Source organism: Bemisia tabaci, chromosome 9 (genome assembly GCF_918797505.1).
Source record: "Bemisia tabaci chromosome 9, PGI_BMITA_v3".
Classification (NCBI taxonomy): domain Eukaryota; kingdom Metazoa; phylum Arthropoda; class Insecta; order Hemiptera; family Aleyrodidae; genus Bemisia; species Bemisia tabaci.
This window is the reverse complement of record NC_092801.1, coordinates 22,731,929-22,747,389: the sequence shown is the minus strand read 5'-3', so window position 1 is coordinate 22,747,389 and position 15,461 is coordinate 22,731,929. Positions and strand designations below refer to the sequence as shown.

The window sequence follows — 15,461 nt, the reverse complement described above, 5'->3', positions numbered from 1 at the left end:
GGGTCAAAAAAATATTTGTTCACAACTGGTTTGAGGTTGATAACAGCTGGCTGACTTCTGCCTCATAAGCTTGACACTATGTCGCAGAGGCATGTTTATGTTTAGCCTGGGACCTTGAATCTTACATAGCTTGCGATGTATAAAGGGTCGGGGATTTTTAAGATGAAAATTCTGGCCACTCCTGGTACAAGAAGGAATGGCATATATGTTGCTAATACGGTAGATCATAATGAGAAAGAAATTCACCCGATAACAATTGGGTGGCAATAGCAGTGGGGCATTTTAACATACTCTCAGTGTAATTTACTAATGTAGTAACAGAGCTGATGTAAACTGACTCTGTGTTTGAAAAAAGTGATAAGGTTGCCCGTTTTTTTAGCAGCCTATCAAATGAGTCTCCTGAGCTTTGTCCACACTTTTACTCTGATTAACATGCCTACCTTTATATTTATAAATGTTGAGAAAAACTAAATCATGATTGGTCGATGCGAAATTTCTGGCACACTTCCCATAGAGAAATTTACTTCATAAAATTAGAATGCAACAACTACAGCATACCTTAATATTAAAAAAATTGATCGCAAGGGACTAAAATATTATAGGGGCCGGAGAGAACAAACAAATATTACAGAGAGATTACAGAAAATGATGGTCGATTGAGGATTCTCCCACCGGTGTTGCACACATGAACAAAGATAGAGACTAGGCACATGGACATAGACAATCACCAAAACTATGTTTCCCTTTACTTTGGCACCATGCTTGAACTAATTGAACTTTAATATTGGTCAATTTTGCTGTAAAAGGTAGCTTTTTCTTAAAAACTGGAAATTCACCCTGTCATATCCAGTAACATCATCAAATGATGCGGAGAATGGCCTTTGAATCTTAACTGGCCACCCACTCCTGCATTTTCTCCACGCTCAAAAATTAATTATTCTTCAGTCTCCATATTTCAACAAAAAGTTTCTGTTTCTAATCTTCTGCTTCTGCTTCTTCTGCTAATCATCTCCCTTAAGGTGGTTCTTCAGCTTTTTGGAAAACGATTCAACTGTCGATCAATCAATTGATGATTTCTGGATTATAGGACATTCCTTAAGAACTTCCAAGCATCTCATTTCGCTGCACTGCGTCAGGTATTTCTGGCAAAAAAATACTCTTCAAAACAGCACAGTCCAAATGAACATTGCAAATCATTCTGTCGATCCATTAGCGGTATTCACTCAAACCGAACTTTTGGGGTCATTTTGACTTGCTTCTTGATCATATTTTGTGTTCAAATACCTGATGCACCACGGCGTAGTAAGATGCTTGGAAGTTCTTGAAAAATGTTCTAAAATCCAGAAATTATCAGTTGATCCATCCGCGATTAAATCGCTCTATGAGGTGCTCAGGAACAACCTTAAATGGAAAGGAAAGATTCCTTTCTAGGATGAATTTTAATAAGATCAGACAAAATATAAATCACAGCTGAAAGCATATCATATGATCTGCTCCAATTAAGACTAGGAATTATATACAAGTTGAATATGTTTATCTAAGCAGAGACTATATCGCATCTACTGGCTTCTTCTTACAACTAAAAAAACTTAATATAATTTTTCTTATAGTAACGTGAATCAATTTGAGTAACAAAGGCAAAATGCAGAAGCAAAGCTTCTACAAATATGAGCAATTTTTCCTAACATACATCGGTGCTTAATAAAAGAAGAGACTGTAAGGCAGACGAATATAGCCTACAAATATGAAAAATGTTGTCGGTTTCCAAACGAATTCCTGATCAGCTGAAACTAAAAGCTCTTTTGGCGTCGTGTGCCAGACGAAAGAACGTATCTCCATTCCAGGGTTACAAAATCTACTAACACAATTTTATTTTCACATATATGAGTAACTTAAACGAGTTATCGATTGCAGCCTCAAATTTTGGGGATTTTTATAGTAATCAGTGGAAAAAACTGAAATTTTCAGTGAAAAGAACTGTATATTGTTTTTTAATAGAAATACACATTTAGAGCAGAAATTTGGCAACATGAAGGTGGAGTTACGTCCTTTTGTCCACGGAACGGCGATGTAAATAAAATCTGAGTAATAATAAGTGTAGCAAAAAAGAATAATTCAAGTATTTGCAAAGGTTTTCAATATAATTCACGACTCGTTTTAACTTGTTGTTGTTGGTCGTACAAGAGTAATTATTTTATTGCAGCTGCATGATAAAGCTTTCACTAAAAGAAGTATAAAGTAATTGCATACGTTTTAAGACATTATAAGCAATTGAATTTTGTACAAAGTAGATTGTGTGTGCTCAAAGCACATCACGCAATTGAATTTGAATTGGACGGATGCTCGAACAGTTAATTAACTTGTCAATATTGATAATAAAGCGAAACAATTTGATCAGCGGCACATTTTAAAATAAATTTGAACATGAAAATTTGATGTGGAAATGAAAAGGAGAACTAACACCGGTACTTACTTAAAAGTTTTTTTTTTTCTTTTTTTTTGGGGGGGGGGGGGGTTGGAAGAAATTAGAGTAGGGTTTTTTTGTGACTTCCACAATTTTCTCTATCTAAAGGCAAACTATTATCAGAAATTGATGGGTAAGTTTCCCTCTGAGAAAGCATAATGGAGCAAAAGTTTTGAGATTTTTCGACTGACTTGCTTTTTTTCATAGATTATAGCCATCCACATAAATTTATCAATTGAGAGGTTGAAGTTAGGGAGGAAAAAATCATGAGAAAAAAAATGAATTTGGAGCACAGTACGTAACTGTGCGATTATTTAAAACACAAAGCTGTCTTATGAAACCGAGGATGTGCCAATAGAGAAAATAATATTTATCAATGGTTCAATGCAAGAATATAGTACTGAACTGCCAGCAGTATAGTGCATCTAACTTATTTTTAAAATCACTTAGCAGTAAAGCAGTAAAGTATTATGCCAATTGAATAAACATGCTGCTCCCGAGAGAGATATTTATGAAGTAAAGATACAAAATACACTTACAAAAATAAGATCAAAAGTATATTGGTAATTTTTCACTGCAAAACCGACATTAGAAATGCTGCCTTGTTGACAGCAATTACAACATTAATTAATATCATACACTCTCAGTCTAGCAACTTTATCACTTATTCAAACCAACTATTTTGTTGATTTAACCTTCTTGGAGTAAAAAGAGAGATTATTACAGTCCTCATGTGAATATAGATTGTCAAGTTTTAAACAATAAATTAAATGTTAAATAACTTTATATGTTCTTTTCGATATTCTTTTTGTAATTTTATTCCAGGCTACGATCATTTTGGCCAAACAATGGCCATCATCATGGAACTTTAAACTCGCAATGTACGTTAATGTGGTCACTTTTTTTCTTTTTTTGGAATCATTTTATTCAAAACCTGAAAAACTTTTATAAAACTGACTCTTTCTGTAACCTTGTGTACCTCGTGAGTATTTGGCCTGTTGATGGCCTTCGTTTGGTCAAAATGATCATTGGATAGGAGAAAATCACAAAAAAAAAAAAAAAAAAATCTGGAGGAACAGGTAAAAATTATTAAAAATTGACAATGATCCCCGATTGAGCCGAACCCTACTCGAGTTAAAAACAGTCGGAAGGGGAACCAAAAAGCAAAAAAGTAGGCAGGTGAGTAGATTTGTTTGCAGAAAATAACTCTATTCTAAGGGTTGCTGAAACTTTCCAACTTCCTCTTTGCCCTTCAGGTAGAGGAAGAAACAAATTTTAGCAGAAACGTAAATAAATCAACTTTCTACCTTCCTACTGGTACAAGTGAGGAAAAGTAAAAGTCCGTAAAAAATAAGACCTAAACTAAGATGACAGAGGATATACTTGGAAAAAAATAAAAAGAAAATAAAAAGAAATAAAATAAAATAAAGGCGGCAACATGTTCATGTTTTGATGGCCACTAAATGCAGGAGGACTCATTTCTTGCCGGTAAAACACTTTGAGTGGACCGACAAGGACAAACTACTGTCAAACTACTTTAAAAAGCCTTAAGCAGGAGTCAGAACAGTCGAAAGATAGCCTTACTTTTCTCATTGTCAGAAATACTTTAACTCGGCTAAAACTAAATCATCAAACTGACTTCTCTCCTAGCGACTGTTTAATGCTGCTTGAGGACAAGTTCATAAGTGTAAACAAGGTGTAAGTAGCTCAATTTAGAACAGAATTAATTTGAATTAATTCAAGAAAATATGCCTGTTAGTAAAGAATATAAACAGTAACAAAAATCTAAAGCACCGGGTCCATGACAAACATTGAAAAGCTACGCTAAATAAAACAAGGGGAAAGAACTAAAAATACAAACATCGCAAGTATCGAATAAATGTAAATATGAAATCAAATGTGAATGAAGGTACAGATCAAATGTTGCAGGAACTTCTTCTGTCAGTAACATTCATAATCATCAAAATGAGAGAATGAGGAACGAGGCACATTGAAATTGTAAGGTTGACTTACGACGAAAAGGGTAGAGGAAAAGACCCATCTTGGGATTCGATGCAATAGGCAGCAGGGAAATCATCACTTTCATAGAGAAAAAAGCCCATGCTTCTTTGTGCCATTGATTTGCAGACAATTAAATTTTTATGAAAGTTGAAAGTGTTCAAACATTGGAGGGCAAGGCGGATAAGAAAGGTGGCCGCATTTCGAGTTGAGCCGCCATTTTAGAGGCTGTAACACGCAGAGGGTACACGCTTTGCCATGCTATCAGGATGTACCCGAAACGTACCCGATGCTGTGTGATGTCCAGAAGGTGCAAAATGCGACTACCATTCTTTATCCGCCTTGATTAGAGGGTAAAGCAAATGCCTTATAATGGCACTTAAAAACAATACAGAACAGTTTTTTTTTTTTTAAGAATTGACCTATCTCAAAAGAGAGCAGTTGGTTGAGATAGAATGGTACTGAATTTTAATTAAGAGGTACAGCTGGCAAAAATGATAACAATAAAGAAACGGAAAATTTTGAAAACAACCTATAAACTAATATCACCGTAGTCTTGATTCCATTTTTCATATGCTGTCAAAGTGCTTGGAGACACACTCCGGCGGACTCTTTTCAGTGATTCGACAAAGTCTTGGAAAGTTATCTTGCGAACTTTACACGGGTCCATGTTTTTCACTTGATCAAACTGCAGCTCTGTTGACAAAAATCAAGGAATAATATGTAAGTTGCACAAGTTTATTGAAAGACCTCGACTGTCTGAGAAAAAAGAAAAGCGACCATGGTGACAAAAAACATCAAGATATTTGTAACACTAAAGGAGTGTTTCAACAGCATTTTTATACAAGAAACGAAATGACAGGTTGAGCTAAACCTGATTTAAAACAATCAGAAATTTTCAGTTCAAAAATTGAGTTTTGAATAAAGGGTTGCGTGAATAAAGTGTGCAAGACTATCAACGCAAAAAGGGACCATGGCCAAGTTAAATTTTCTTAAAGAACCATTTTTCTAAAGATTTTCCTAAGTGGTGCAAACTAAACTTCGCATGAAAAAGTAAACTTTGCATATTTTTCTATTTATGTAGCTCCATTACTAAAATAATGTTTTCTTAAATTCTGAGATGTTTAAAAGATAGCCAAATGGTCAGGAAGACACTTTTTCGAGCTTAATATTGAGCTATTCTCCCTTCAAAACTACCAACTTCAAAAAATATTTGGGAATAAAAATTGGAATTTCAGCATCTAAGTTGGAGTCAATTCTAGTCTATCTGTGAGCAGTTGGCCTCACAGATGCTTGCAGAACACCTCTGCGAAGACTTTCAAAGAAATAATACATGAGCGCTGACTCTAGAACGTAAGGCGCTTATTAGTTGTATGCCAGTCAGATTTGAACCAGCACAATCAACATTGTCCAATTCCTGGATCACTTTCCCAGGTTGACCTCAATAAAGAGACTGTGATGACTTGATAGATAGAGAGGAGACAATACATTTTAGGGGGATCGAAGACTTCTGATATGACATGTATATTACTGATAATCTCTGTAAGGGAGGTCAATAATATGGAGCCCTTGGGGGGAACGTCAAATTATTCATCATCATCATCACAAATTCATCATTCGTGATTACTGAGTAAGACTGGTCAGCACAGAAAATAGATCCCGACAAACAGAGGTCTTAGAAAAAGACCTACTTCACCAGCATGCATGGAATGGTTGAGGTTGATTGCTTCGATTACTGAAAGAGTGGTTATTAGATACTAAAATTAGGAAAGAAAACATAAGTTCATATGGATGTATATTTTCTCAAGATTTCTTGTGGTTTAAAATGTAAATATGTTTTTAATTGTACGAAATAGCAATAAAAAAGCTAAAAATCCACAGATAGACACTCATGCGCTCTCTGGTGACCCAAACAGGAAACTAGAACTACCATGCTGTTTAATACAGAGTTGCCAAGTCACTTCTGCAAAAATTACTAATGTTAGGAAAGAAGATGAGCAACCCTTAAGTTCAATATTTGTAAATTTTTAAGCTTAATTTTAAATTTTTTGCTCTATTAGGTTAATCTTACTTACCACCTACTTCAACTTTCTTACCATGACAAAAAAAAAAAGGATTAGAGAGAGCTTATTTAAGAGCATACACAGAAGGGTGAAAAATGCTTTAGTTTTCGTTTTTTTCTCTTTTTTTTCCTGTTTGTCTTCATGTGATTGTTCATTCCAAAAAATGATGAAAATGATTGGAAAATTATTAAAAATGATGGTGGAAAAAACCCCAACTAAAGGTAGCGTGAATGCCAAATATTAGCCATAAAAAAAATCATTCAGTGCCGGCAAAAATAATATGGTGGCAAAATATCTAAAATTGACTGATTTTTCTAAAAATTCAGAGTCGCGGGACTATTGGATTTGATATTTCAAGCAATATTCATCGATTACTTCTTGAATACTTACTTTACTACTTTAATACTTTGGATTGAAAGTTTTCTGGCTGAGTAAAATACGCTCTGAAAGGTTTTTTGATTTTTTTCCCCCATTTAATTCTCTCGTTTCAGAATGCAGTCTTCTGCTCCCGAAATAGAAATGACTTTGCGATCTTGAGAATTTTGCCGCAAGAAGTAGATACTTCTTGCGGTTGAAGTTTCAAATATTTGAAACTGTTTTGAATTTTTGAATATTGGCTAATTGAATTTTGGTAATTTAGCATTACCATCACAACAGACTTGATTTCATTGCTAATAGAGCGTTGTTTGACAGAAATAAGGAACCGCAGCCTTTGACCCCCACTTCACTACGTTCAGATCCACTTTGATAAAATCGTGAATAATAAGGAAAATTGTATCAAATCGATTCAGTCAATTCTTATCCTCAGAACAATTTGGTAATCTCAACCCTAGGTATTCGATACCTGCAGTGAGACAATAACGAATAATATCTATATACTGCTCGATTTCTCTGAAGCATTTAAGAGAGAATTCAATTTTGCAAAAGCTTTACTCAATTTAGCAATCCTGATTGGTCAGCTGAAGATTATGATTACATTTGAGACAGAAAAAAAAAAAACCACGAAAAAAACCCTCTGCGAAAAAAAAAAAAAAAAAAAAAAAAACCGCGAAAAAATTTTTTTGGAAAATTTACCTCTGATGGGAGCGAGAGCGGCATCCTTGGCTAGACCAGTCAAATCACTACCCGAATAACCTTCGGTCATTTTTGCAACTTGCGTTAGTTCCCTTTCAGATAAAGGACTGTCATGCCGACTGAGCAGTCTTTGCAGCAAAGCTTTTCTCGTTTCAGCGTTTGGTAAGCTTATGTATATCCTCTTTGTGAATCTCCTGTAAACAGACAATGCGAGTTGAATACGAGAGAGGAAAAGCATTGAGAGTTTCAAAGTATTTTTTGAGGGAAATACACAATTGCCAAAACATGTTCATATGGCATGCATGAACACGTTCTTCAACAATGCTCTTGTCGTTGACTTTTGCTTGAAACAATGACCAAAAAGAACAGCGGAACTTCTGGAATCACAATTGAGCACCCGCTTAGAGCAGAGGTCAGCAAACTTTGTCTCATTACCATCATAACAGCAGGCACCGTGCAGTATTTGAACAATTTTGAACTATAAAATTAGATATTTTCAAGCAATGTTCTGCCTTAAGTGGCTGGGCCATCGTGGCGCCTCAAAAAGTTGACACAACTCGTCAATTTTGTTGAACTTAATACACTAAATTAGACAGCACTACAGCAGGTGACACTGTCGTTTGAAGCATTTAAATTCTACTGGTTTTTTCAGGGAGTTATGTTTTTGGTTTTTTGGTTTTTTGTTTTTTGGTTTTTCCGGCCTAACAGGAACATATTCACAAAAATACATCGGCAGTGAACATGCTGACTGAATAAAAATAATTTAAGATCTCAGAGGAAGTATGGAAAACTGGTTCGCGTGGTAGTGAATGCATAAATATGAATGTTTAATCATGTGATGTGTTACCTCAGGACAGCTTCATCTAGTTCTTGTGGACGATTGGTTGCTGCCATGACAAGAAGGCGATGCTCAGAATTCGAGTGCAGACCATCAAACTCAATTAAAAATTCTGTTTTCAGTCTTCTACTGGCCTCGTGTTCACCTTCTCTCCTCTCGCTAAGAAATGAGTCCACTTCATCAACGAATATTATAGATGGCTGCAGCAAAAAATGAAAATTCATGAAATTTATGTCGTAATTACTTGAGAGTTATTTTTGGAAAGCTACAATGTCATGTGAGTTACCACCTTAAAAAGAGAGGATTAAAAAGCCATTCTTTCGACAAAACAGTGCACAATAAAAATTAGAAATTAATTTTGCTGCGCAGACTAAGTGGATAACACTATTCTGCCGCATGAAAAATGAGGAGATCAAATTTGCGACTGTTGGGCACATCATAGATGCAAACTGTTTCAAAATGTTGACCCTGTCTCATGCTCTAGCAGTTTTTTATGTATTTACTTATTATTATTTTTTTTACATACTTCCTTCACTTTTTCAGCATGATAACATAGCATATTGTGAGATGGGGCATTTTTAATGGGACCGTAAAACGATAATTCATCCACAAGCTATTGTATGAAAGTTCCACGAAACATCTTAGAAACAAGTTTACCGGTTCTAATTCACATTTTCACAAGATACCTGACACCAGTTCAAAAATGAGTAGAACCATGATTTGGAAACATGTCAGAGGTGCCAGCACTCAATAGTACACTTAACTCTTGGTTATGTTCGCTAGAAAACATGTCCGTCGCCCAAGTATTAACAGCTAGAGAAGAAATACTTGGCAGAAATTTATGTACTTACTTGCAATTCTCGAGCCACAGCAAACAAGGAACGGACTAACTTCTCACCCTCACCAACATACTTTGAAGTAAGACTAGCTGCACTTATACTAAAGAAAGTAGCATTGCACGATGTAGCCACTGCTCGGGCTAGTAATGTTTTACCATTCCCAGGTGGTCCGAAGAGAAGTAGTCCTCTTGCAGGAGAGCGTAAACCAGTGAAGAGCTCTGGTCGGAGAGCAGGGAGAATTGCCATTTCATGTAATGCCTGTTTGGCAACCTGGAATAAAAATTAGAAAAAATTGCTAGAACTCACTGGCAATTAAGTTTTGTTATCAAAGTGGCTACGGACTTAAAACGTTTCAAGTTTTCTGAACTGTTGACTCTTGAGAACAGTTGAAATGGGTAGCTTCAACTGGAGTCAGCTTGACTGATTTAAACGTTGCCTAGTTTCCTTTCGTGTTTTTACTTTTTTGAATGAAAACTTCCCAAAATTCTGCCTTGATTTTTTATGAAACATTTCCTCATAGGTACTCTCAAAGAAATTCCCACTAGGTTTTAAGGCATCAGGTTGCATATTATTTGGAGAAATAAAATTAAACTCGAGAGGAAATTAAACGATGTGAAATACTCTTTGGCTGATTCTGGATGTAGTCTTCCAAATATTATTTACACAAAGCAGTTGGAATTTAAAGATAGTTCACAGGTACATGGGGTGTCCCAAAAGTATTGCACATTTTGATAAGGGGCGAAGTCAGCTCCGTACCTTCAATGCAAAATTCCAAAACTCGGTAAATTTTGGCTTGCAGGGCTCTATTCGGTGTTGATTCCTAGGTAATTTACAGGGATTTAAATTTATAAAAACCATATTTTCATACCTGCTTCCGTTCGCCTCCTAACAGGAAGTTATCAGTACTTTTGGAACACCCCTAATGCTTTAGCAAAATGTTTGTTCAAGTTAAAAAGAACTGTTCTGGCGTTGGGAAATCTGCATGGTCTATTTAGGAGTTCATTTTTATAAAAAAAATGCCGACAGGACTTGTAAACGATTTTTCAAAAGAATTATCTTTGGCTACTTTCAATATGAAACTGAAATTGTGGGCATCCTTGATTACCTTGACCGCCTTAGGTTAGATTAGATTAGATAAGACTAGAGCTAGTATTAACATACTCCTATAAAGCCATAGGCTTAAACCGGTAATGACATTTTAAATGACACAGATTCAGTGATAAAGCAGTACCTCTTGCCCTGCAATATCCTCCCAGTGAACAGGAGGTCCACCTTCCAAGACTTCATCTAAAATAATTTGGGCATGCTTCGTGTCGATTCCTTTCAGGCAGTTACTTGGTTTTTGAGGCGTGACAGGTTTGGACCGTGTCGCCATCGAATGTGATGGAGAGCAGTTTAAACTAGTTGGACCCTGTATAAACAAAAGAAGAGAGAAAGACAGACATTTAGTACATTAATACATAAGCAAAGACTCTTCCTTTCATTTTTCAGATTGAGTCAAATCTATTGAGGTGGAAAAATCAAAACCATTTAGACCATCATCTTAAGAAACAAAAACGCAGTGAGTAAATATTTTGACGATTGAAAGGTGTAAAACTAAAATTATTTGAGTTGTTGATTAACTTCTTAATCCTTTTTTTCTCTCTATATTCTTGGACAGTGACGCAGATGGGACATAGCATGTAGTAAATACTTCCCATGAAAATGAAAACTGAAAGGAAAGGAGTTGAAAAAGACTTAACTGGAGAGTAGTTTAATGACTTGAGAAGTGTCAGTAAGGATTTGTGGAGGGGGAAACTGGTTCTCAGGAGTCCAGTCAGTGAAATCTAGAAAACTGGTTTCTGCATACTGATAGAACTGGATTATTTTAAAGGTATGAAATGAGGGAAAATAAGAGAGACATTGTCTTCCGCTATCAATGAAATAGAATGATCGATTACTACTTCAAAGAAAGCACAGGCTTTTTTGCAATATGCCTAAATTTCAGCATGTAGGCACAAAAAAGTTACCAGAATTTAGTAATTTTCCAATTCCCTGACTTTTCACTTTAAACTGACTATAGGAATTCCAAATTGTCTGACTATTCTTGACCTTTAAATACTTCTACTTAGATTATTTTTTTTTTTTTTTCATTAGGCTGGTGAGTCGATGCCCTACGCAAAAAAGTCCGACTTTTCTAGGTGTCCAAAGGTAAAAATTCCTGAAAATCAAAGAAAAATTTTCCAGTCATGAGGGGATCCAGACCCTCTGATTTGAAGGATTTTTAAGCAATGAATTTGAAATCCGTGTTTCCACAGGAATTAATGAATTGGGAATGATATTAACTATTAAAAATAAAACTGCAGCTCTCATTTCACACTTACCGAGAGCTGTTTTTTGAGCGCAGGCGGAGTATTAGATCTGTTCCCAGGCTGCATAGATGCAGCAGCGTTTCGCGAACCCATGGATCGAGGCAAAGTTTTGCTTTTCGGCAATGTTGGTCGACCATTGTTTCTGATTCCCATCACTTGCAATCTTTGGTGCGTTTCTGAGGGAAAAAATGAGTTAGTCAAAATGTGTAACTCAAAATATTGCGATGCAATCATGTCCCTCTGACTTTAAGCCCCTTTAAATTCACGTACAGAGCAGCTTTAGTAAGCTTATAGCAGGGGTGCAGAAAGTGCCCGATTGCGCGCCCGGGTTAGCGAGTGAAAATTTCGAAAAGCCTATAAAATGATGGAAGGAGGGAACATTTTGAGGGGTCACAAGTCGAAAATCAAAGGAAAACAAAGAAAAACATCATCTTTTTTAAGATTGGTGGGAAATTTTGTGGAAAACTGATGAGAAAAAAATTTGGAAAACCAGCTGGCGAGCGCGTGAAAATGTGGAAGCTTAGAAGTTTCTGCACCTCTGGCTTTAAGCAGCTTTTTCATTTCAGAATTCTAAATTTAAGATTAATTAATTAAGAGCAAGTAAAAAATTTGAAATTAAAAGAGAGATCATAGCTGTAAGCAACTCATGAGCTCTGTCCACAACGCTCTTTTTCCATGCCCACAGCTCATGAGTGCCACATAGTTCCGTTTGACAAAATTTAAAATCCAGCTTTTCTATTTCTTCAAAAGGAATCGCGCCCGCTTTAACATTTTTTCTTGCGCAGCTTTCTAGAGCACGTCCCATTTTTCCTACTCGTCTAGAGTTCTTTTGGCAGAGATATGTTGAATTATCCGTTGGATGAATTTGTTTGGACTGAAAAGACTGTCCTTAAAATGAAGAGCTTTCAAAAGAAGTTTGAATGATCCTCACCAAGATAATTCAGTCTATCCTTGGCCATTGCTAAATTAGTCTTCATCTTGTCACTGAGTTTCCTCGCTTTGTCCCACACTTCTCCACGACCAGCGCTACAATCCACTGCAATTCCTTTTTCCAGTTCTGCGATGCCTCGCTTATAGAATTTAGCAGCATCCTCGGGGTTACCTGAGAAAAGATAAAAAAAATTAAAAACTTCCTTTGGCATTTAATAAGCTAGCGCTCACTGACTGATCTGCTGGGGTAAAAAAAAGACCCAAACTGGTGTGGCTCTTTCGGCATAACCCTTGCTTTGTAAGCTTTGTATTTTAATAATTCTGCCTGAGGAGCTGAAACCTCTATCCTTCAACTGAGCTGAAACCTCTATCCCTCAGTTGAGCTGAAACTTCTGACCCACAGTCTTGCACTGAAATTAATTAGAGTTCGTTTCGTGACTTTAATTCTGATTTTTTAATATTCTGGCCATGATTTTCCCGCAGAAAAGTGCAGGATGCAGAAAGTTTTTTACCTTCAACTTTTCGAGGCTGCCTTCAAATTTTTGTCCACATAAGACTTCCTTCCCCACACATATTTTGAGGCAGCCTTCACATTGCTGTCCACATAAGACTGCACGCTTTACTATTTTCTTTGCATAAAACGAACAGTTCAGTGTAAACTTAGTAAATACAGTACTGAGAGCAATGTGCTCAGCAGTTTCTCCCTGAAAGATTTGTGTTTCATAATTAAAGTGCCAAGCTCTGCTTTCTCATTTTAATTCTCTTTTTCGGCAGCCTTCACATTTTCATTATCACGACCAGATAATTTGCATAGGGATTGCACCTCTGTAATCGTGTGGGCTTAGCACTATTCTCCCATCCTGTTACTTACGTTGTTTTGCCCACATATATCAGGTTGTATTTTTCTTGCAAATTATTATTTAATGCACTCTTGCGAAAGAATATTTATTGCTACACTTGAGATTTGAGGTTGCAATGTTAGTTTTACTTATATTTTCTGAAGACAAATGATGCCATCAGATTCAAAGATTACAATCATATCATCTTGAGTGCTAAAATTAATAAATCTTCAAGGCAGGTAACAGATTCCATGATTAGACTCTGTGCAAATGTAAGACAACTTACAATATCCTTTTTTTCTCACTAATAGGGGTCTGAAAGGTAGACCATGAATGAAAAAACACACCCACAAAAAAGCTCTGATCTCAAGCGCATTAATCAATCCAACACTTACCATTATCTTCATCAATCTTGAGAGCTTTGGTAATGCAGTCAAAAGCTTTCCGGTGATGCTCTTTCTGTTTAATTAGCAGCTCATTGACGTTGTTACTGACAGAGTGGCTTAGATTCGACCTCATTTTGTCCGGTGCAGCTGGCTGATCTTCAACAGGTTCACACGGTAGTTCAGTTATGACAACAGAACTTTCAATTCTACGATTCAAGAACTTCAGTTTACGAAGATTGTACAATTTAACAATGGAGCTCCAAAGGTATTTACAGAGCACAAGCAAAAAGTGCAAACAAGAATGTATTACGGAAAAACAAACGATTACAGGCAGAGATACAAAGCGTAAATTCTTTTCATGGATGGATACTACGGAGGTAACAGGCAGTAAGTTTTTCTTTTCAGCATGATTCCCTTTCTTATGACATTTTGCTGAATTTTTTCCAAACATTAGCACTGGACAGAACAAAGAGTGATGTCTCAAAACACCAACCAAACTAAATGGGTGAATGCAAAAGACGGATTTAGGAAGGGAAAGCACTGAGTTAAGAAATCGTCAGTTGTTGCAGCACAAAGAAATCATTTTGATTACCACATTCAATAATTTAATGCAAGAAAGGGTGCACTGACATGCTTGCATATTGTTGAAGTCATGGTGCTTTAACTTCACACGGACAGAAAATCGACGTTTGATCATGAATTTAACTTTATCCACAGCTACAATTGGGCAAAATGGAACAGGACAAGAGTACTACAAAAAGACTAACTTTCCACTTCTACTTTTCACGGGGGAAAATCCGGGGAAAGTCACAATAAATAACCTAGAAAAGTTGATCGATATTTTTCATGGATTACAGACGGGAAAACACAAACACTGGACTACAGTGCTGCTCTCTTGTGATCAAGATTTTCAGCGCCAATATTTAAAATCTGTTATGGGAATATGACTTCAAGTAGTTTGGCCATGGTTTGGCTATTAAGTACTTAAACTTTAACGCAAAGGCACTTCATTTATTTTTATTTGATTCGTTTATTTAAATGATGCATTGTCACCGACGGGAGAAGGGACCTGAAATCGAGAATCTCAATAAACTTATTGGTACTTCTGCATAGAAGATGCAAATATTTGTGTACAAAAAAGTCTGAGTCTGAAAATTTCAACCTAATGAGGGGCTTGGAGGACAGGGTGCATGGGTGCAATTTTGGCTACTTCGAGAAATACGTGCTTGAAGTTTCGAAATTACTTGGATCCTTACGACGGGAAAAAAATTTGAACTGCCTATTGATGCTTATAAAAATTGGAATTTGGGAGCGAATTTATCACAGAACTTGCATCAGGACTAGTGCATTTTGCAAAAAGGAACCAGCGTGATTAGTGTTTTCAAAATCGTGCAACTTCTTCTTTCCTGTTGAAACTAAGTACTTAATATATATGTACGGTATTAAAATTGAAACTATTACTTTTCCTTCAAAAATGACAATTATTTTGGTGGGAAGAAAAATTGTTCGCTATTCTGGGAGATTTTCTTATGAAACTATGAAGTAGCAACATTTTAATGACACTGTAATCACCTTGGTTCCTTTTTGCTTAATGCGATCCAGTTTTACTTAAAATCATTAATATCTCAATTATTTCAAAAACTTCATTTTTGCGCCTTGTCCTTCAATCCCTTCATATA

The 15,461-nt window shown here is 36.1% G+C and overlaps 1 protein-coding gene across 1 annotated transcript; it reads right to left on the bottom strand.

Moving 5' to 3' along the window:
- Positions 1-2,512: 2,512 nt before the first annotated feature.
- Positions 2,513-14,677, bottom strand: spas (spastin). The gene is made up of 8 exons (XM_019047933.2): positions 13,792-14,677; positions 12,559-12,729; positions 11,640-11,803; positions 10,508-10,687; positions 9,289-9,546; positions 8,447-8,637; positions 7,600-7,793; positions 2,513-5,158 (listed from the first exon to the last, which is right to left on the bottom strand). The coding sequence occupies exons 1-8, from the start codon at positions 14,231-14,233 to the stop codon at positions 4,995-4,997; spliced, it is 1,764 nt and encodes a 587-aa protein (XP_018903478.2). The 5' UTR covers positions 14,234-14,677; the 3' UTR covers positions 2,513-4,994.
- Positions 14,678-15,461: the final 784 nt, after the last annotated feature.